General features: G+C 37.0%; 2 protein-coding genes across 2 annotated transcripts; both read right to left on the bottom strand.

The window, feature by feature from the left end:
• Positions 1-1,085: 1,085 nt before the first annotated feature.
• Positions 1,086-5,269, bottom strand: LOC124866675 (hatching enzyme 1.2-like). Its single transcript, XM_047362563.1, has 10 exons — positions 5,235-5,269; positions 5,024-5,130; positions 4,827-4,851; positions 4,693-4,743; positions 3,647-3,778; positions 3,111-3,231; positions 2,853-3,031; positions 2,269-2,350; positions 1,996-2,120; positions 1,086-1,908 (listed from the first exon to the last, which is right to left on the bottom strand). Coding segments are annotated over exons 2-10 (780 nt in total). The 5' UTR covers positions 5,087-5,130; positions 5,235-5,269; the 3' UTR covers positions 1,086-1,906.
• A 14,296-nt stretch (positions 5,270-19,565) lies between these two features.
• Positions 19,566-23,618, bottom strand: LOC124867256 (hatching enzyme 1.2-like). Its single transcript, XM_047363614.1, has 10 exons — positions 23,584-23,618; positions 23,374-23,480; positions 23,177-23,201; positions 23,043-23,093; positions 21,949-22,080; positions 21,414-21,534; positions 21,156-21,334; positions 20,572-20,653; positions 20,299-20,423; positions 19,566-20,211 (listed from the first exon to the last, which is right to left on the bottom strand). Coding segments are annotated over exons 2-10 (780 nt in total). The 5' UTR covers positions 23,437-23,480; positions 23,584-23,618; the 3' UTR covers positions 19,566-20,209.
• Between the last annotated feature and the right edge of the window lie 183 nt (positions 23,619-23,801).

Genomic DNA, 23,801 nt, shown 5'->3' with positions numbered 1-23,801 from the left:
ATATCGAGAAATTCGGAGAATGTCCGCAGCTGTTCTGGCAATTGTGAGGCTGCCTGGCATGTGTGATGGGATCTTCAGAGCAATCAACACTCAGACTGAGATGTTACGTGAGCTGAATCGCAGACTGGATGTGATCCTTACACAGGATCGCAGGCAGGTTGCGGTTCCTGGACTCAGGGGTGAAATGGGATAAATCTTGGAGAAAGTTGTTCGCTCGGATCTGGCAGAAAGACCAGGAATTTGGCTGTTTGGATTCGCCTTTGAGAAGCACCAGCGAGACTCTCAAGGCTGACGGAAAATTAAGAGTTTTGCTTTATTTTGTTTAGTTAGATATTTAACCCCCTTTTGTGTAGAACTTTACATGTTTGAGTAGGTGAAGATTATAAAATCGGAAGAGCGGATTGTATCAGGCTGTGATTTAATAAATGTTCACATAGATAAAGAGAAGGCGTTTTTTGTTTATTTTGTGCAAGAGTGATTCGTCAGTCAAAATAAGGTTAAGAGTTCCCCACGTTTCGGCAGAAACGGTCGATTAAACAGTGACATCTCTGGTAATAGTTATCAGTTATTACTGAGTATTTAACGGTTGTAATTATCAAAGGTGTTGAGCCACAATTACAACACCAGAAGACATCTCTGGTTTCGATTCATAAATGAGGATTTTGGTTAAGAAATTAATTTTGTCAAATTATGATTGTTAATTATAATTGTTGATAAATATTAATTACTCGATAATCATAATTACAACACCTGTCTACTTTTAAGACTAGGCTTAAAACTTTCCTTTTTGATAAAGCTCATACTTAGCATGGCTTAGGTTATCCTGCGCTATCTCTGTAGTTATCCTGCTAAAGGCTTAGGCTGCTGGGGGACATAATGACCACTTCTAACTTCATGTTGTCTTCTTTTTGTCTCTTCATATAAGCTAAATCTGGCCTGGCGTTCTGGTTAGATATAAAACTAATGAGAGGGGAGTGGTGGCGTAGCAGTTAGAGAGCAGAGCATTGTTTTAGGATTTCCCAGAGTTTCATACCCTTGTTTGTTCATAAAGTCCAAGTGCTACTGAAAAGAAAGAAACAATAATATTGGAATGATAACATTTTATTTAGTACTTGATAGCATTGATTACAACAACATCAAAACTTGGAGAAAAAGTATAGGTGTTAAAAACAAAACATGTGGGATGAGACGTTGTAACATTATTTTGATAAAGAATTGTTCATAAACCTAAAATGATTAGAGCACTTTTTATCTTCCACAGTTCATCTGCATTCAGTTATACATGTAAGCCAATTGCATTTCTGTCACTTTTATTAATTTAAAAATGTCGTGTAAATCTACACTTGTTGTTCTACATCATACGTTTTTGAACAATCCAAACCTATAGTAACATATTTGCTAACATGAAGTTTGCATTAAGAAGCAGTCCAATCTATCATCAACAGCATGACTTACTGGACCAAAACATCCCTTTAGATTTGTTTACATTTTTATTTCAGGGAAAAAAAGTTTGTCAATCGTTTTTTATATAGATGCCAAAAATCACCAAATCACCAAAGGTAACCCAAACCCAAAAGAAAAACAGTTGTTTTGTTAAGAAATCCTTCACCATTTCCTTGTGTTCTCGTTAACAAAATGATATGTAATACCACACCAATCCAGCAGGCGGACCTGCAGTGTCTTTCTTTAAATTTGATCCAAACATTTGTTTCTTGGAATACGAGACAACTGTCTTCAAAGGTTATGTAGTCATATAGATCCTCACTGAATTATAAAGTAAAAACAGATATAGTGTGGGCAGAGACCAGGAGTTTTTCTGGTTTTAAGCTGAGATTCTGTGTGAGGAGCAGAGCAGATCAGGGATATCGCTGGCAAGCTGAAGTTTCTGGAGGCTGACCCTTCATGCTCCTAAAATTATAGTTGCAAAAAAAGTGCTTTAATTAATATGAGCTGCTGAAAATGTTAGAAAATTAATAAACTTCATTTTTTACTCACAGCATCCATAAAGTCTTTTGATACGGTTGATATCATTGACGCTCATCGTAGTGGCCCTCCCGAAATCAAGCGTAGGATTAGCTTTGGAAAGGATTGTTGGTTGGCCATTTCTGGAAAAGGCAAACCTGAAAAAGGAGGAACACTAAATGAAATGCATCTGCACTAAGACTCAGACTGCTTCATGCAGATGAGTAGTAAACACTTTGAGGTACAAAACTGCCCACTGTAGAACATATTTTCTGCTGACATGCATGAACTCAGACAAAGACTCACTTGTGGTAATGCATAACCGAGTTGAAGTCGTAGGGAGTTCCCAAGTTGTTAGTCTGCACCTTCTGAAAGTTGTGCTCCATTCCTGTTTGGAGCACAAAAATACATTTGAACTTTTTAAATAACTTTTATGGTTTGGTTGTTGATGTTGGGGGTCATCTGATGGAGGAGAAGTCTGTTCTTCATTTTATTTGTAAGAGTACAAGTAATAAACAAAAGCAGAACATGGGTGAACATGAAGACACTGATCCTACAGTTTTCAGGTCAATTGCAGACTTGTCCAGACAAGAAAATGTCATAGTTCACGGTCCTTTTAGCTAATTTATAGTGTAAATACAGACGTTCCCTATGAATTTCTGATAGATATTACTACCACGGATGGATGGATGAATAGATGGATGGATTTGAGTACAAATATTTCATTATGCTATTGTTTATCTTTCCATACCTATTCAGACCTGGAAAATAATAAAATGTCTACCTTTTTCATACTTTTCCATGTTGTTTGCAGATCTAACAAATTTCTGTTTTAATCCATGAAAATGCTATAATTTCAGAACAACCTACAGTTGTGTGAGTCAGCTAACCTGGCTGAATGTTCTGGGTGAGGATCTGGATGAAGTTGTCTCTGTCAGAGCGGACCTGCTCGTGGTGGAAGCCCAGAGCATGGTTAACCTCATGTTGCACTGTGGATTGGTACAAACAGCCATTTTTCATCAGGGACACCAGCTGTCCTCCGCCCTGGCGACCCAGGTAGGACCAACACCTGACAGGGAAGTCAGAGCGAAATCAGGATGTGTGGATGTAACCACAGCCTGTGAGTTTGTGGGACTTTGTGTTCCTACCCAGATCCGGAGAAGAAGTAAAGGAAGTCCTGATGAAAGCTTTCCCTCCAAACAAAGCGAATGCAGGTGGCGGAGTGGAAGCTCACCAGGCTATTAATGATTAGGTTACGTTCTGCTGTGGCTGTAAGGCAAAAAAAAAAATAAAGATGAGGAGCATTCTTCATAAATAGTCGACACTCATTAATGAAACATTTTCTGTCAACTAAAGCTCCTAATTGTTCTAAATCGGAAAAATAAAAATTAAAACATGCAAAACATGTTAAGCATTTGAACTCTAAAACAGACATCATCTACAGGGTTGACTACTGCTTCATAGTCATACCTCTCAGGGCAAATGTTTGTAGATTAACACAAGTGATTTAAGTCAGATTAAAGCATAAAACTGACAAGGCACTAAAATTTTTATTCCAGATAAAATCTGTCAAAACATCATGGAAAACTCTCTTCTGAAATAAGAAATATTTGTTAAAGCAAATGTAAAGGAAATGTAAGAGTCTATTTTAGAATCTTCTTGCATTGATGTTGGTGGTGCTTACTGTATTCAGAACCGATCTGGACGGGAACGTAAACAAATCCTCCAGATTTGGGCCATTTGCAGCCTGTTGCCGTGCATGGTACTGCATTGCGATTTTTGGTCGGTGCGATGTCACCGAAAATCAGCGGAATCTCTGCAGAACCACAAGAATCATGACTCAGAGATAAATATTCATCAACCTTATGATGCCAAATGTCCCTTTTTTTGTTTTTCCTGGGAGCTCTATGTCCTTCATTAAGTTGGTACCATCCTAAAAACAAAATACTGCATTGATTTCTAGACCTGTCTAGCGCCATCTGGTGACCAATCTAAATACTACAGTTGGCAAGTGCAGATTGTGTTCAAAAGTTCAAGATGGCCACGATCACCTTCTGAGGAGTACAAAGCCCTTTTTAGAATGGTTAGACAATCTAAAATGTGAAACAATATACTGTATTCTTTAATAGAGTCATACAGAAGATAATAATTACCTATCATTGGATCTTTTATACAAAAACTATTGAAAATGTGCAGCTCAGTTCTGATACTTCTATATTTCATAGAACAGTGCATACATTTATTTTTTAGTAAACAAAAAATGAAAACCTTATAAAATATTCATAACTGCCTTTAGACTGTGAAGTACTCGAAACAATATATTTCGATTATAATTAGATTATTGCGTCTATTGTAAATTGTCATACATTTTATCAAAGTATGATGCAACAAGCTCAGTATTTTGTCAAAAGTCATTAGATGATTAGATTTTGAATGAATTGGAAGAAACTGATAAAATTTAAAAAAAATATGTAAACTAATATCCCTCATCAAAAAACGAGAGAGAGAATCATGTAATTATGCTTAAAGGCTGAAAAAAAGGCCAATTTGACAAAGACAAATCAGGAAGTAAATTGTTTGAAACATTATTTATGAAAAGTCAGCTGGGTCATTAATAAATGATGAGGTTCAGTAACTTTTGATTGACTAGTTTGTTCTGTTTTCCTGTTTTCACACGGAAATATGAAATTACAGGTGAAGGTTTAGGATTATGTGGAAGTCTTGACTTACTTATGCCAGCATTTGCCTTGGAGAGGGCTTCAGTGACATCTATGTCCTCACCTATGGGAAGTAGGAAAGAAGACCACATGTTAAACAGAAAGGATTCAAAGTCCCTTTAAGTTTCTGGATTTTATTCTACTCACGCGTTTGATTTGTGTCAACAGCTTTCTGCAAGACAAACAAAGACTTTAGCATTTTATTACAACCATATTACTTCTGTTTTTTGATGGTTTTGACATTTGAAGTTGATGCTGCGGAGCAAAACCAATATATCTAAACATATTACCCTTGTCTTTGTTGAATGCAACAAATGTGTTAGATTTTTTCCCTTGAAACATACCAGAGGAACAGCCGTCAACGAGGGGACGAGGACGAAGAGGAGGACGAAGAAAACTGGAATCATGTTGCTTTTCTTCTGCAGGAAACCTGACCTGAAAAACTCAGAATCTAAACACAGTTTTGCTGTTGAGTTTAATGTTTTTGTCTTGTCGATGAAAATAAATGCAAATTAGAAAAAGACAAGAGAGGAGATTAATGTGAGAGGAGTTTACCTGTTTGTCCAGGAGGCTGGTGGTGGATGCAGCAGATGCTCAACCTCTCTCCTTTTAAACACAGCGAACACAGGGTGTGGCTGAGGTTTCCCGGTTGTGCATCAATCAGTTGCCAGTTAAATCACTGATCTTCGATCAGGCTAATAAAACTCTTTGTTTTCCCAGGAAATAATGACTAATTCATCACTTTTAGGAAGTAGTTACATTTGCATAGTTTCACACAAAGGTTTATTTTGCTGATATCTTATCCTTTTAAAAGTAGCGAAGCAACGGTATAAAATAACTGTTGGGATAAAGTGAATGTGCAACTCAGTTGTGAAAGTATGTAGCACAGAAAACAGTAATAAAACTAAACAACAATAATACATGAAGTGACCTCACCTTTTCACTTGTATGTTAACTTGTGATTTTATTCAGTTGGCAATAATTATTTAGGTATGATTAAAATCACATTTTAATATTATGATTCAGTCAAATTAATATGAACTGATGATTAAATTTAAGGCAGATTTGGGGCATTGCTGCTTTTTACAGGAACAACAAGGGTAAATGGAAAGAATATGAAAATGAATTCACAGATAAGAAAAGTTTAAACATCTATTCATCCAAGGTAAAGTTTTCTCTCTCCTTCAGCAACATTCTCCACATTCATACGCCAGAATGAAAGTACAAGTTCTGGGTCTGTCTGGGGTTCTCCAAAGTCTTAAAGTGATGCTCAACTGGCTGCTTGAAATATTCTGGATAAACGGGTCCAAACACCTCCTGGAAGACCTTGCTGAGCATGTCGAGGAAGGTTGCTTTTGTTATTGTTATCTTTTCATTCTAGGTAATTCACTTTCCATCTGTCATAAGATAACAGTTGTAACGTGAATGGACCAGTAAATCAAGAACTGTGACTTTGGAGTTATCAACTTTCTTGACCATATCTTAATGCACTAGCCTGTTTGTTGCAGACGTTCCAGTCCATCAATCAACGAAAAGCTTCATTGTACCATAACCTTTTTACTGTAAAAGACAGTAAGTCACATAAATGTTTCCTGCTTCAATGATCTTAGAGCAGTTGGCAGTCATTCTAGTCAGCTCATTCTAGGCTTCAAAGGGCTCATGAGAAAGGTAAAAGTCATGCAAAGATCAGTTTTCCAAACAAAACACCACTCTCTTGACGCCTACGTCTTCAGATCCTTTCAATGAGCACAACACAGATGGGATCTGTTGCCCCCCACACTCAGACACTCAGTAGACACTGAGTGTGCATCTTGAGGGAATAAACTGCAGCCTTCTTTCTGTGAAATATCCAAAGTTTGCCCATGAACAAACACAATGTAAATGTTTACCCTCAACAGAACAACTTAAATAACTTTAAGATGAGCTGCGTTCACTAAACATTCCACACTTTTAAGCAGCTCCATCATTCAGTTTAAATTACTCAGAAATGGGCACCTTCTCCCAAATGTTTGCTTTGTCTCCTGGAAGGCCTTGTCTAAAACTGCATGCAGAATTTATTCTGGCCTTTTTACAACAATAATTTCTCCTGCCACTCTTTAATAAAGCCCACTGTATTGGAGTGCAGGACTAATAGTTTTCATATCAACAAATTCAGTGGATCTCTGCAGGTCCTCCAGAGTTCCCAATGCTCTCCTGATTTTCCTTTTTGATTAATGCTCTCCTTGCTTGTTAGTCTAAATGGAGAGCCATGTCTTGGTAGGTGTGCAGTTTTGCCACTTTGCATTTTAAAATGCTGGATTGAACAGAGCTCTATGTGATGTTTAAAGCTTGAGATATTGTTCTAGAGCCTAACCCTGCTTTTAACGTCTTCATATGATTTTTCTCTGACCTTTCATGATGCTGTTTTTCTCTAATGTTTTCTTAATAACCTCTGAGGCCAGAAACAGAACAGCTACATTTATACTGAGATTACATTAAACACGGGTAGACTCTGTTTGTATTTGGAAGAATCTGAGTAAAGGGGGATTGAGTACAAATACAAGCTACACTTTTCAGCTATTTAGGTATTAAGATTTCTGAAACCATTTTTATTCCATCTCATGAGAGATTTGTACAACTTTGTGTTGGTCTATCACATAAAATTATAAGAAAACACATTAAAGTTTGTTGTTCTAAGGTGACAAAATGTGGAAAAGTTGTAAACTATATGATCATCTGCAAAAGCAACTACAGGACCTCAGGCAACATGTCTTAATTGTCAATTCACCAAATACTCAAACACACATTTAGACTGGACAATGAAGCCGTCTTTAGGATCTTGGCGGCATAAATCTGTCCTAATGAAAGTACCAATCAAGCCATGTGTGAAAAAAACATTTTTAAATCTTTTAATTATTTTTTTTTTGTATAAAGACAGTTCTTTCACGTTCACTTTTCCTGACATTAACTTTTTTTTATGTATGTATTTTATAGTCTTGCTTTCTTGCCTTTCATATGATTTTATGTACTCACCTATGTAAAGCACTAAAGCTTTCGAAAGCAAAAGTAAAGTCTCAGGAATTAAATCAACAATGCCTATGAACACACACATGCCTGACTGAGTGACATTCAAGTGAGAATGAACAGATGATTCACTGATCCGCCTGCGTGCAAAAAGTCTGGGCTGCAAACCAGAAAATGTCAAAACTTTTATGTCAACAAATATTAATAAATTATGATAGTTATATTATTTCACTCAGGTAGATTCTCTTTGCATGTTGCATGTGTGATGGGTTTTATGTATTTTTTAAAATATGTTTTTGACAATCCTTTGCATTTTTGTTTGTTTTTTACATTTTGTTTTACACGTTTTTGTGTTTTTAGGCTCCTGCATGTACGTAAGTAGTTTATTTTTAATGGATTTAAAACTAAAACACTTGATATGATTCAAATGCACACATAAAAATACCTTGCCCTTGTAAAGTTCACAAGGAACAACAGTTTATCTTTAAGAATCCAGGAACTCCAACCACAAAACCCTTTCCTGTAAAACAAGCTAATGATGCATTTCAGGTTAAAGCTGTCTGTCTGGCTGTGTGTCACTTTAATATAAAATTCTATTTTTGTTTGAGTTATGAAAGGAACAAAAGGTCTTTGAGTGGTGTGACTTGGAAAGAGGCGTTTTTGCATAAAACTTACATAACTGGAAACCGAGTTTGGCGCCCTGAGGAAAAAATTTACACAAAAAGGTAATTTTTCTGCTTGGGCATTGCTGAAATAAGCAGGAACGTCCCTGACGTTGCCGTTCAGAGATGTGCCAGTCACCCACGCCATGGGCACTAACACACCCGCATACCATTACTGATGCCTGCCTTTGCGCAAACAACAATCTGGAGGATACGACGTCCATGATTTCCGAAAAGAGTCTGAAATGGGACTCGTTACCATTAAAACTGAGCACCAGCTTCCAATTAACCTGTTCACCTGTGAAATGTTCCAAATAGGTGTTTTTGAGCATTCCTCAACTTTCCCAGTCCTTTGTTGACTCTGTCTTTCCTTTTTTGGAATGTGTTGCAAGCACTAAATTCAGATGAGTGAATAATTGCAGTTTATCAGTTTAAACATTGAATATCTTGTCTTTGTGATGAATTCAATTGGATATAGATTGAACAGAATTTGAAAATCATTGTGTTCTGTTTTTATTCACACAATGTCCCAACTTCATTGGAACTGGGGTTGCATATATTTACCCCTGCATAGATTAGAAAATCTCTAAAATAAATTAGATTCTGTGGTTTTAAAAACCACTGAAGCTGTTCGCTGCACAATCATTAAACTCTTAAAATGTCATGTTAACTAACCATTAATATGGCATTCTGGTACGATCCTTTGGCTTTGTGTTTTGTAGTTTTATCGTGTTTGGCATTTAGTTCATCATTAGTCTTGGAAATCCTAGTGCTCATTTCCTTACGTATTTTGTGTATTTAGATCTGCCTCTGTGTTGTAGTCTTTAGATTCTTTCTAAAAGGCCTTAGTTTGTCCTTTACTTTTAGTTATATTTCTGTCTTTGAGCACTACGTTCTGTTCACTCCCTGTTTCCCTGTTATTTTCTTTCCTTTGTGTATTCGTCATGTTTTGGTTAATCATTCTCGTGTTTGGTTGGGTTCTTATTTGTACTCTTTTATGGTTTTCTGTGGTTTTCCTGGTTCCTTGTGTATTCTTCTTCTTCCTCATTCTCCATCCCTCAGCCTCTCTGTCCTGCTCTCCCACAGGTTTTTTCTATTAACCAATGAAAGCCATCTGTGTTCACTCTGGTAATCAACCTCCCCAGTATTTAGGTCTCCAGTTTTTGAGATAGTAAAACCAACCTGTCTGGCAACAACAACCTTGTTATGTCCCTTAAGTCCCCTTTCTTCCCCCATTCTGATGTTCGGTTTTAACTCCAAAATCGTCTTGACCATGTCTAAATACCTAAATGAAATCAGTGGTAGCCACGTGATTAGCAGGTTCAATATTGGTGTTAATTAGCACCTGAGCTGGTGTACCAAATGAAGTATTTGGTGAGTGTAATAACTTAAGTGAGCAAGAAGGTTTGAAATCCCTTCATGTGTTATATTTAATTAAAACTGCAGTAGAAGAATATACCAAATGTTGAAGAAACATATTTTTCTCCCTCTGATTAAACATTACTCTCATTGTGAGGCCAGTCACGCACTACAACAAGACACAATGTTTTTCAACACTTTTTAAAATCTCAATGGAATATTTCAGTGAAATAATTGCAGCTGATCCTGAAACCAACTTAATTCTGCTTACAGAAAACAAGGTAATGGAAATAATAAAAAGACAACTTTACTCAGTTCTTGCAATTTAAAGCTGTTTCTCATTATTTATACTCATTGTTCATTACTGAGGTGGAAATTAAAGGTCAAACATATCAGCTTAGTCCTGACAGAAGTCGGCCTGAGCACTTAGAAAATATGTCATTCATACTGTTTGTTGCAGCTTTGGCACCACAATTCTAATTTAGTATACAATGATGTTGATTTTGTCAAGAAAAACTCCCCTTTAACAGGAAAAAGCCTCCAGCAGAACCAGGTTCAGTGTCAGCGGCCAGACTGGGGGTTTGAGAAGAAAGAGCATATGCACAAAAGAACACAGAAGCACTGATCCAGCAGTCCTTTCTATGTGAAAAAAGGTCAAATGGCAGTAGTAGTTCCTTCAGTGGCTTCATGTAGCAGAGACAGACTGCTAAGCAGATAAACTCTGAGCCAGTTTTCAAGTCTAGAGGATGAAAGAGAGCACATAGAGTTAGTCACAGTAAAAGCTCAGCCAGTAACTATGTCTAGGAGAGAAAGGGTTAAACACTGAAAGACAAATGTTAAAACATGTCAAGAACTGAGTGGAAATGAGGCGGAAAACATGGTCAACTGCCATGTCAGAAAATGCAATGTAACAAAGAGTGAACCCAGAGGTTCCTTTTTGATAAAGCCTATTGTTAGAGTGGATTAGGTTTTCCTGAGCTGTTTCTGTACTTATGCTGCTACAGTCTTGGGCTGGTGACCATTTCCCTCACTCTGCAACATTTTCTTGCTACTCTCCATTGAGTTTTAATTATTTTATTTATTTCAAACATAAAAAGAAAGAAACTTGTCCCCAAACATACATCATAAGATGACTGAAAAGTAGGTCGAAGTAAAACATATATGTTCCTATTGACCTTCTAAATTCATTATATTAAATCAAATTAATTTGTGGTACGAGCACAATGTTTTGAAAGCTCTCAGATTGTAACTCCCATTACTGTCAGGAAGTATTCTTTGAATAATACTTGTTAATAATTTGTTCCTTGCTTTAAATATGATTTGTGCTGTTTTAAATGTAACCAGACCCCCAAGTTTCAGCATTTGTGAGTCTTTAGCTGAGTGTTACCCAAGGAATAAGGGTATTTTGTTTTTAGATAAATAACACCCTCAATAACTACGTGATCATTTTCGCTGCCTTTGGGCATTATTTTTTTCTCACAATGTGTTGATGTGTGGTACACTGGCATACCGCCTGCAGGTTTGACTCTGAAAGCTGTTGGCTTTCCCATTCCCAGTATTTTTACCCTCTGTCTTACAGTAAGGAACAGACAGAAGTTTCCAAAAATTGTGTGTTTGTTTATATGTGTGTGTGTGTGTGTGTGTGTGGGTGTGTGTGTGTGGATATAGTTGCTTATCAGAACAGATGAAGAGAGAGAATAGAATTTCTACAGAAATGGCCTTGCAAATTATTTTTCAAGAGAGAGACGATTCTGATAACGTAATATAGAGGAGCACGTCTCAGAATGTGATGACCATGTTACTGAAATCGAAGAGTCTGACAGTGACTTTGAGGAAGAGGGCTGGGTTGACATTGTTACCATTTGTGGTCAATTTGTGTTCTTTGAGGGTATGAGTTAAATTACTAGTAAAAGTAAGAACACAATTGTCGACCTCTGAATGCCTAAAAAAAGAAAAAATGATAATGTTGCAGATTGGCCTAGTCAAAGTCTGAACTTAAATCCCCCAGATCGGCTGTAGCATGACTGTTAACAGGCTATCAATGCTGGCAAAAAACATTCCTAATGGCAGTGGTTGCAGCAGTAATGTTAAGTTTAGTTGACTATCACTTTATCTTCTGTTATTTAAAAGAAACATGCTGCATAAGCAAGGCTGTTTGTCTGACACTGAAAAATATCCTGGAGGGCTGAGGGTACCTAAAACTGATAAAAAGTAGAATAACATTAGAAAACATAATGAACAAAATGACCAACTGAATTAAAGCAAAAGTCTCAACAAAGCTTTTCTATCCATCTCCTTATTTCACTGATCACTATTTACTCTTTTTCTCCTATCAACAAACCACAATCTGCTGTTTTAATAGGAATTAAATGTTTAGCAAACAACAAAATAATAACTAATAAGTTCCGATCCAGCAATACAGCAGTAATATATTGTTGAAATCACAGACAACTAAAGAAACCTGAGATTAAATAAAAAGTCCCAAGACTTCTCACATCAGCTGTTGACAACTTTTACAACGAAAAGCAGTTGGCAGATCCAAATAAATGATCTTTCATGCATAATTATTCTTAGACTGCTCATGGCTCACAATAATTAATGATTTAAACCCCAATTGGCTCCAATGTTACAAACAGCGTGGAGCTTATTTTGTTCTTCAGGACAGGAACAGAAAAACAGATTTTTCCACACAGGCGGAAACAATCAGGTGCCTACATTTAACGTTCAACCACCTGGATTATCTTTCACAGATCTCACAGGCCTCAGGTTTCACAGCCTGCTGCTGTTTCTGTATAAACATCAGTCATCGGAGATTTTATCCTTGACTTGCAGAATGTAAAGTTTATTTATTTATTATTATTAAATGATCATAGGAGCTAAATTTTAGTTGTGCTTTGTTTTTACATCAGCTGCTCATTGGTTAGGTCTTTACATGAACATGCACCAGCCTGTCGAACTGAACTTTTGTTTCGTCCTACTCAGGTGAGTACACTCCTATCCAATTGTGAATTATAGATTTTATAAATCTCAAACTGTTTTCTAGAACCACTTTTCAGGATTCAATAATCCAGTTTAAGTTTCCCCATCAAGATATTTTAGATCTTCATCTACAGCTGATTAGATGAAATCCAGTTCTTCAATCCCTGTTCTGGCTCCCTGTTTCTAGGAGAATTGATTTAATTATTTTTCTTTTGATCTCATTGAAAACCTGAGATGTGCAGAAACTGTTGGGTTCTCTAAATCAAGAATTAAACATTACTGTTTTCTGCAGCTTTTCATCACAGTCTCTAATAAACTGTTTGCCCGATCGCTGATGATTAATTGAAGCACAACATTTAAAATTTAATAAGAATTTCAACATTTCTTTCATTTTCTGCAAGACTTTTTAAAACTAAAGAGATTTCGGTATAATTTTTCCTTTGAGAATGTGTTAATAAATGTGGGCTGCCTTGTTAATTAATTGTGCTTTAAATTAAAAACCCATACATTTTAATACAACAAATTATTGCAATTAAAAAGGAATTAAGGAAGGCTTTTAAAAATCCTTCCATTTCCCATCAGATGTGGGTGTTGTTACTGTAAATAACGTTCTTCAATGCTGGTTGACGTGTGATGGATGCAGTCTTGGCTTGAGATTTACTGTATGTGAAGTTCTGTTTTAAATGTTAGACCCTAGGGGTTTTAGAGCAATTTCCATCTGGAATTACATAACTGAAAAAACTTATAAAGTCTAAATGCAAACTGTTGGTACATATGTAAAGGTAGGATATAAATGAATAATTTTCCTGTGAAACCAGACTGCTCATGGCTAATGACCGCTCAACAACATGGAGCCTATTTTGTTCTTCAGGAACAGAAAAACTGGTTTATTACACAAAGGAGGAAACAATCAGTTACCAAAATCTCAACTTTAATTAACCATTATTTCTTTTGTATCTTCCTTGAAGACCTTAAGCTTGTCAGTCTGCAGGGCTGTTTCCTTAGAAACATTAGCCAGCACTTATTAGAATTGCTTATACTGGTACATGAGACATAAATGGATATCAATAAATGTGGGATTTGAGCTAATAAATGATGTATTTCTTGTAGATTTCATCCTTGACTTGCAGAATGTAATGTTGGTCTACATTTATTTAGTATTTTTATTAATAAAATTATTGTGGGAGCTAAAATTTAGTTTTTCTTTGTTTTTGCACCAGCTGCTCATTGGTTAAGTCTATACACGAACATGCCCCAGCCTGTCGAACTGAACTTTTGTTTCGTCCTACTCAGGCAAGTACACTCCAATCTAACAGTGGTTCTTGCTGTTAGGACTTGCTAAATGGTGGACCCGGAATGCAGACTAGCCGGCAGCATGACGGTAAGTGAAGAAAGGATTTAATTAACAAAATACTCACTCACAGGAGGAGGCAGGAACCAAAACAATAAACAGGCAGGCAAGACATGCAAAAATAGACATGGGCAGACTGGCAAGACAGGCTTGGCGTCAACAAACAGACACAGGTGACATGATCTGAAATGTTTCTGCAATGAATAACTGAACAGGTGTGTATATATATAACACTTGCATGAAAACAGCCGCTTTTTTACAAATGTTATCATTCTTATTTTTTTTAAGAGAAACAAAAATATTTTTTTTATTTCCAAACTGTTTTAGAGAATCTGAAATCAGTGTAGAACAATTCAGTCCAGCTTTCACTCGTCTGTTTATTGTGATTGTAACATTTGTCTCAATCTGAGGTTGTCTTGATGCTAAAAGAGCATGAAAGGAAATCATTTAGTGTTTTCACAAATAAATATAATATATTATAAATATTAAACTCTTTACTAGAGCCAGTTGTCAGGATTTATTAATCCAGTTGAGGTTTCACCAATGAACATATTTTAAATCTTAATCTACAACTGATCAGATAAAATCCAGATCACTTAAAAAACAGTCAGATTGTCCTTTGAGTTAGCTACAAGTAGGAATCTTAGAGCTATAATTTATTACATTGCTTTCATTGTCAACAATACATGGGGGCATCCACTCTGCACTGACCTGGCATGCTTATAAGCATTAGAAATCTGTTCAGGCAGAACTAACTGACGCTGTTCTCTGACAGTTTTTACAAAATGTAGAAATTTATCCTCAAATTTCTGGCCAGGGTTATGGAAGAGGTCCGTGTCTAATTCCTACATCTGCTGTTAACATTTCAGAACACCTTGTTTTTATGAATACTCTAATTAACAGTGGCGGCTGGCCAAAAATATTGTTGGTGGGGCTGATATAACAATACATTTCTCTACCTTCTCCAACATATGTACTACTGTATGTATGTATTACTGTAAATAACATCTACAGTAATACTGAAACCTATTTTGGTGAATTGTTTTATTAACATTAAAGCCTCCTCTTGTGAAGGATTCAGCTGTGTCTGACGTGATTTTAGAGGCGGAGAGAAAACTCTGTGTCTAAGCTGGACCCACTGGTGGGTCCGTACAGCATAGGAGCTGAAACAACACAATATTGTTTCTCAGAGACATGACCCACCTCTAGCTGCTGCTTCATGATCACCATGTTTCAACACAGAAATAAAGTTTTCAGGTGTGTAAAAGTTCTTCAAAGTGCTAATGATGTTTCTCTCTTTATAAGTATGAGGATTTTAAAAAGCTGAACGGTGGCACGGTTATACGGTGGCCGGGGGGTGCAAACCAACATTACAAAATCTAAAACACTTTTACCAACCTAAAGACAAATTTACATTTCAGAAAACAATTTAACAAGATGCGAAACAAATTTACATTTCAGAAAACAGTTTGATTTACTTGGAGTTATATTGTTTAAGTGTTCCCTTTATTTTTTTTGAGCAGTGTGTTAACAGCAGTTGAGGGAATTATACACCAGCTTCCTCCATAACCCTGGCCAGAAATGTGAGGATAAATTTCTACATGTTGTAAAAACTGTCAGAGAACAGCATCAGTTAGTTCTGCCTGAACAGATTTTCTATTGCTTATAAGCATGCCAGGTCAGTGCAGAGTGGGTTCCCCCATGTATTGTTGACAATGAAAGCAATGTAATAAATTATAGCCCTGAGATTTCTACTGGTAGCTAACTCAAAGGACAATCTGACTGGTTTTTAAGGAGTCTGGATTTAAGCTGATCAGCTGTTGATGAAGATCTAAAATATCTGGATTGATGAAACTTCAACTGGATTATTAAATCCTGAAAACTGGTTCTAGAAAACAATTAGATTTTTATAAAATCTACTATTCATTTGTGAAAACACAAAATGATTTATTTTCATGCTATTTTGGCCTCAAGACAACCTTAGATTGAGACAAATGTTAGAATCACAATATACAGGCGGGTGAAAGCTGGACGAATTGTTCTACACTGATTTCAGATTCTCTGAAACAGCTTGGAAATTTAAAAAAAAAGATTTTTATTTCTCTTAAAAAATAGGAATGATAACATTTTAAGTCAGATGCTTTTTCTTTGTGGAATTCATGTTGGATTGGAGTGTACTTGCGTGAGTATGAGGAAACAAAAGTTTTGTTTGACAGGCTGGGGTATGTTCGCGTAAAGCCTTAACCAATGAGCAGCTGATGTGAAAAGAAAGCAAAACTAAAGATTAACTCCTATAATCATTTTTATCTTCCTATATCTCATTTTCCAGTAGCATTTCCAGTTAGTAATGGCTGGTGTTATGACAGTAACAGCCCTGCAGATTGTGTAACATGAGGGCTAAGAAAGCTTGTCAGATTGTTATAATGGTGTGAGGAAACAAACACTGTAGGGAAACCTTATGTATATTAGCTAACAAATATTTATTATTCCTTGTATCTATTCAGCTACATTTCTATTGAATACAAAAATAAAATAGAAATGGATTTCTGCTCCTTCATTTCCATATTTTTATGTGACTTAGCTTGACAAGGCTAGTCCACACATTTCCTAGTTCAAGGCTGAAATATTATAATACTTTTCTATAGGAAAGTCAAAACAAATTGACTTAAAAGCCTTCAGCTGATCCAAAATGCTGCAGTAAGAGTTCTGATGAAAATGAAAAATTAAGAGACATCATATTTCTCCTATTTTAACTTCCCTTCATTCGCGCCCTGTTAAATCCAGAATATAATTTCTCCTTCTCTTTATCTAGCTAATTATCTAGCTCCATTATACAACAGAGATCTGATTGTTCCATACGTTCCTAACAGAGCACTTGGTTCTCAGACTGCAGGTTTACTGGTGGTTCCTAGAGTCTCTAGAAGTAGAATGGGAGTCCTTTGGATCCTTTAGTTATCAGGCTCCTCTCCTGTGGAACCAGCTCCCAGTTTTAGTCTGTGAGGCGGACAGCCTGTGTTGGACCACTTGTTTGCTGAATATTGGACCATTTGCACGTTGTTGGCCGCCACTATGCCTTTCCAACGTCATCGGCCATTTTGTACCGTAGGATAGTCTGTCCTACAAAACCCAGCGGCCACTGCGGCTGATATGACGGGGCCATCCCAGGTCTGACGTCACAGGAGGCAATATAGGAAGGCGAACGTTGGAAAGAAGCGCTTTCACGTTGGATACCGGACCAACATCTGAAGCATCTCTCTCTGGAGAAGAAGACGTCCCACGTGGATTCTTCATTTATTCTCCTTCGTTGGCCAACGAAAAATTCATGAAAGAGGATTCTGGAATGAGAAGGCCATAAATTTCACTTTGCCGATTGAAGACGTGAGTTTAACACATAACCAAAATCACGGACTTTCAAGGAGACGCAGCTTTCCCTTCTTGCTTGGTTCTAGTTGACTGCTGATTGTCAGATCATATTTTTTCCTTTTGGCCAAGGAGGCCAAAGGACGAAGATTGACCGCTCTTCCCGAAGTTAACTGTGGACGCACGTTAACTTCCAACTTCCCTCCTCCTCCTCTCTCCCTCTACTCAGAAGGAAGACTTCAACAAAGTAAAACCCATCTTTTATTTTATTTTTTATTACTTTATTAGGAATAGCGTGGGCAGGATAGAGTAGGATTTTTAGTGCGATTAGAGTCACCATTTAGAGTCTAATGTGTTCTGAATTGTATGTGCATGCCATTGTTTTGAAACTTGCTGGTACTTTCAGAGGCCGCCGTGTCTCGCAAGTGTGTCTTTACCGTGCAAACACCTGCGCGCAGGTGCGCTGTGAAACTGGACTGCTATAATAACCTTATGGTGAAAATCAACCATATTCTTTGTCTTCAACTTTACTGCTTACTGGCTTGTCGCCAAAAGTTTTCTTTCTGCTCTCGGTGGAGGAGGACGCTTTTTCTCTGTCTCCCACACCCCGTCCCATATCTGCCCTGCTTCAGCTCTGGGTCTTGTCTTTGGAGCCTCTTCTTGCATATCTTCCAAATTCTTAGTTATGGATTTGGTCAGCTGGTCTCTCAATGCAACTGATCAAATTTTCTCGAGGAGAAGACAGGGTGACGGAGAGCCCAACTTGTCTGGACTGGACGTTTTTCTCCGGATACATGATGGACTCCTGGCAGAAGTGGAGGATTGTGTGTTTGTCGATAATGTCAGTCGAGGATGTGGAAAATGTGTATATAATTGGATGTTTGATATCAGGATTTCTGCTTTTTGGAGTCAGCGGTTACCTGGCATATCGAGAAATTCGGAGAATGTCCGCAGCTGTTCTGGCAATTGTGAGGCGGCCTGGCATGTGTGATGGGATCTTCAGAGCAATCAACACTCAGACTGAGATGTTACGTGAGCTGAATCGCAGACTGGATGTGATCCTTACACAGGATCGCAGGCAGGTTGCGGTTCCTGGACTCAGGGGTGAAATGGGATAAATCTTGGAGAAAGTTGTTCGCTCGGATCTGGCAGAAACTGTTTGGATTCGCCTTTGAGAAGCACCAGCGAGACTCTCAAGGCTGACGGAAAATTAAGAGTTTTGCTTTATTTTGTTTAGTTAGATATTTAACCCCCTTTTGTGTAGAACTTTACATGTTTGAGTAGGTGAAGATTATAAAATCGGAAGAGCGGATTGTATCAGGCTGTGATTTAATAAATGTTCACATAGATAAAGAGAAGGCGTTTTTTTGTTTATTTTGTGCAAGAGTGATTCGTCAGTCAAAATAAGGTTAAGAGTTCCCCACGTTTCGGCAGAAACGGTCGATTAAACAGTGACATCTCTGGTAATAGTTATCAGTTATTACTGAGTATTTAACGGTTGTAATTATCAAAGGTGTTGAGCCACAATTACAACACCAGAAGACATCTCTGGTTTCGATTCATAAATGAGGATTTTGGTTAAGAAATTAATTTTGTCAAATTATGATTGTTAATTATAATTGTTGATAAATATTAATTACTCGATAATCATAATTACAACACCTGTCTACTTTTAAGACTAGGCTTAAAACTTTCCTTTTTGATAAAGCTCATACTTAGCATGGCTTAGGTTATCCTGCGCTATCTCTGTAGTTATCCTGCTAAAGGCTTAGGCTGCTGGGGGACATAATGACCACTTCTAACTTCATGTTGTCTTCTTTTTGTCTCTTCATATAAGCTAAATCTGGCCTGGCGTTCTGGTTAGATATAAAACTAATGAGAGGGGAGTGGTGGCGTAGCAGTTAGAGAGCAGAGCATTGTTTTAGGATTTCCCAGAGTTTCATACCCTTGTTTGTCCATAAAGTCCAAGTGCTACTGAAAAGAAAGAAACAATAATATTGGAATGATAACATTTTATTTAGTACTTGATAGCATTGATTACAACAACATCAAAACTTGGAGAAAAAGTATAGGTGTTAAAACAAAACATGTGGGATGAGACGTTGTAACATTATTTTGATAAAGAATTGTTCATAAACCTAAAATGATTAGAGCACTTTTTATCTTCCACAGTTCATCTGCATTCAGTTATACATGTAAGCCAATTGCATTTCTGTCACTTTTATTAATTTAAAAATGTCGTGTAAATCTACACTTGTTGTTCTACATCATAAGTTGTTGAACAATTCAAACCTATAGTAACATATTTGCTAACATGAAGTTTGCATTAAGAAGCAGTCCAATCTATCATCAACAGCATGACTTACTGGACCAAAACATCCCTTTAGATTTGTTTACATTTTTATTTCAGGGAAAAAAAGTTTGTCAATCGTTTTTTATATAGATGCCAAAAATCACCAAATCACCAAAGGTAACCCAAACCCAAAAGAAAAACAGTTGTTTGTTAAGAAATCCTTCACCATTTCCTTGTGTTCTCGTTAACAAAATGATATGTAATACCACACCAATCCAGCAGGCGGACCTGCAGTGTCTTTCTTTAAATTTGATCCAAACATTTGTTTCTTGGAATACGAGACAACTGTCTTCAAAGGTTATGTAGTCATATAGATCCTCACTGAATTATAAAGTAAAAACAGATATAGTGTGGGCAGAGACCAGGAGTTTTTCTTGTTTTAAGCTGAGATTCTGTGTGAGGAGCAGAGCAGATCAGGGATATCGCTGGCAAGCTGAAGTTTCTGGAGGCTGACCCTTCATGCTCCTAAAATTATAGTTGCAAAAAAAGTGCTTTAATTAATATGAGCTGCTGAAAATGTTAGAAAATTAATAAACTTCATTTTTTACTCACAGCATCCATAAAGTCTTTTGATACGGTTGATATCATTGACGCTCATCGTAGTGGCCCTCCCGAAATCAAGCGTAGGATTAGCTTTGGAAAGGATTGTTGGTTGGCCATTTCTGGAAAAGGCAAACCTGAAAAAGGAGGAACACTAAATGAAATGCATCTGCACTAAGACTCAGACTGCTTCATGCAGCTGAGTAGTAAACACTTTGAGGTACAAAACTGCCCACTGTAGAACATATTTTCTGCTGACATGCATGAACTCAGACAAAGACTCACTTGTGGTAATGCATAACCGAGTTGAAGTCGTAGGGAGTTCCCAAGTTGTTAGTCTGCACCTTCTGAAAGTTGTGCTCCATTCCTGTTTGGAGCACAGAAATACATTTGAACTTTTTAAATAACTTTTATGGTTTGGTTGTTGATGTTGGGGGTCATCTGATGGAGGAGAAGTCTGTTCTTCATTTTATTTGTAAGAGTACAAGTAATAAACAAAAGCAGAACATGGGTGAACATGAAGACACTGATCCTACAGTTTTCAGGTCAATTGCAGACTTGTCCAGACAAGAAAATGTCATAGTTCACGGTCCTTTTAGCTAATTTATAGTGTAAATACAGACGTTCCCTATGAATTTCTGATAGATATTACTACCACGGATGGATGGATGAATAGATGGATGGATTTGAGTACAAATATTTCATTATGCTATTGTTTATCTTTCCATACCTATTCAGACCTGGAAAATAATAAAATGTCTACCTTTTTCATACTTTTCCATGTTGTTTGCAGATCTAACAAATTTCTGTTTTAATCCATGAAAATGCTATAATTTCAGAACAACCTACAGTTGTGTGAGTCAGCTAACCTGGCTGAATGTTCTGGGTGAGGATCTGGATGAAGTTGTCTCTGTCAGAGCGGACCTGCTCGTGGTGGAAGCCCAGAGCATGGTTAACCTCATGTTGCACTGTGGATTGGTACAAACAGCCATTTTTCATCAGGGACACCAGCTGTCCTCCGCCCTGGCGACCCAGGTAGGACCAACACCTGACAGGGAAGTCAGAGCGAAATCAGGATGTGTGGATGTAACTACAGCCTGTGAGTTTGTGGGACTTTGTGTTCCTACCCAGATCCGGAGAAGAAGTAAAGGAAGTCCTGATGAAAGCTTTCCCTCCAAACAAAGCGAATGCAGGTGGCGGAGTGGAAGCTCACCAGGCTATTAATGATTAGGTTACGTTCTGCTGTGGCTGTAAGGCAAAAAAAAAAATAAAGATGAGGAGCATTCTTCATAAATAGTCGACACTCATTAATGAAACATTTTCTGTCAACTAAAGCTCCTAATTGTTCTAAATCGGAAAAATAAAAATTAAAACATGCAAAACATGTTAAGCATTGAACTCTAAAACAGACATCATCTACAGGGTTGACTACTGCTTCATAGTCATACCTCTCAGGGCAAATGTTTGTAGATTAATACAAGTGATTTAAGTCAGATTAAAGCATAAAACTGACAAGGCACTAAAATTTTTATTCCAGATAAAATCTGTCAAAACATCATGGAAAACTCTCTTCTGAAATAAGAAATATTTGTTAAAGCAAATGTAAAGGAAATGTAAGAGTCTATTTTAGAATCTTCTTGCATTGATGTTGGTGGTGCTTACTGTATTCAGAACCGATCTGGACAGGAACGTAAACAAATCCTCCAGATTTGGGCCATTTGCAGCCTGTTGCCGTGCATGGTACTGCATTGCGATTTTTGGTCGGTGCGATGTCACCGAAAATCAGCGGAATCTCTGCAGAACCACAAGAATCATGACTCAGAGATAAATATTCATCAACCTTATGATGCCAAATGTCCCTTTTTTTGTTTTCCTGGGAGCTCTATGTCCTTCATTAAGTTGGTACCATCCTAAAAACAAAATACTGCATTGATTTCTAGACCTGTCTAGCGCCATCTGGTGACCAATCTAAATACTACAGTTGGCAAGTGCAGATTGTGTTCAAAAGTTCAAGATGGCCACGATCACCTTCTGAGGAGTACAAAGCCCTTTTTAGAATGGTTAGACAATCTAAAATGTGAAACAATATACTGTATTCTTTAATAGAGTCATACAGAAGATAATAATTACCTATCATTGGATCTTTTATACAAAAACTATTGAAAATGTGCAGCTCAGTTCTGATACTTCTATATTTCATAGAACAGTGCATACATTTATTTTTTAGTAAACAAAAAATTAAAACCTTATAAAATATTCATAACTGCCTTTAGACTGTGAAGTACTCGAAACAATATATTTCGATTATAATTAGATTATTGCGTCTATTGTAAATTGTCATACATTTTATCAAAGTATGATGCAACAAGGTCAGTATTTTGTCAAAAGTCATCTAACAACTGTCTGATTACCTATATTTATTTTACAGACTGCAATTTAACTGTTTGATTAGATTTTGAATGAATTGGAAGAAACTGATAAAATTTAAAAAAAATATGTAAACTAATATCCCTCATCCAAAAACGAGAGAGAGAATCATGTAATCATGCTTAAAGGCTGAAAAAAAGGCCAATTTGACAAAGACAAATCAGGAAGTAAATTGTTTGAAACATTATTTATGAAAAGTCAGCTGGGTCATTAATAAATGATGAGGTTCAGTAACTTTTGATTGACTAGTTTGTTCTGTTTTCCTGTTTTCACACGGAAATATGAAATTACAGGTGAAGGTTTAGGATTATGTGGAAGTCTTGACTTACTTATGCCAGCATTTGCCTTGGAGAGGGCTTCAGTGACATCTATGTCCTCACCTATGGGAAGTAGGAAAGAAGACCACATGTTAAACAGAAAGGATTCAAAGTCCCTTTAAGTTTCTGGATTTTATTCTACTCACGCGTTTGATTTGTGTCAACAGCTTTCTGCAAGACAAACAGAGACTTTAGCATTTTATTACAACCATATTACTTCTGTTTTTTGATGGTTTTGACATTTGAAGTTGATGCTGCGGAGCAAAACCAATATATCTAAACATATTACCCTTGTCTTTGTTGAATGCAACAAATGTGTTAGATTTTTTCCCTTGAAACATACCAGAGGAACAGCCGTCAACGAGGGGACGAGGACGAAGAGGAGGACGAAGAAAACTGGAATCATGTTGCTTTTCTTCTGCAGGAAACCTGACCTGAAAAACTCAGAATCTAAACACAGTTTTGCTGTTGAGTTTAATGTTTTTGTCTTGTCGATGAAAATAATGCAAATTAGAAAAAGACAAGAGAGGAGATTAATGTGAGAGGAGTTTACCTGTTTGTCCAGGAGGCTGGTGGTGGATGCAGCAGATGCTCAACCTCTCTCCTTTTAACACAGCGAACACAGGGTGTGGCTGAGGTTTCCCGGTTGTGCATCAATCAGTTGCCAGTTAAATCACTGATCTTCGATCAGGCTAATAAAACTCTTTGTTTTCCCAGGAAATAATGACTAATTCATCACTTTTAGGAAGTAGTTACATTTGCATAGTTTCA

Source organism: Girardinichthys multiradiatus, chromosome 4 (genome assembly GCF_021462225.1).
Source record: "Girardinichthys multiradiatus isolate DD_20200921_A chromosome 4, DD_fGirMul_XY1, whole genome shotgun sequence".
Taxonomy (NCBI): domain Eukaryota; kingdom Metazoa; phylum Chordata; class Actinopteri; order Cyprinodontiformes; family Goodeidae; genus Girardinichthys; species Girardinichthys multiradiatus.
This window is presented reverse-complemented; position numbering and strand designations above follow the sequence as displayed.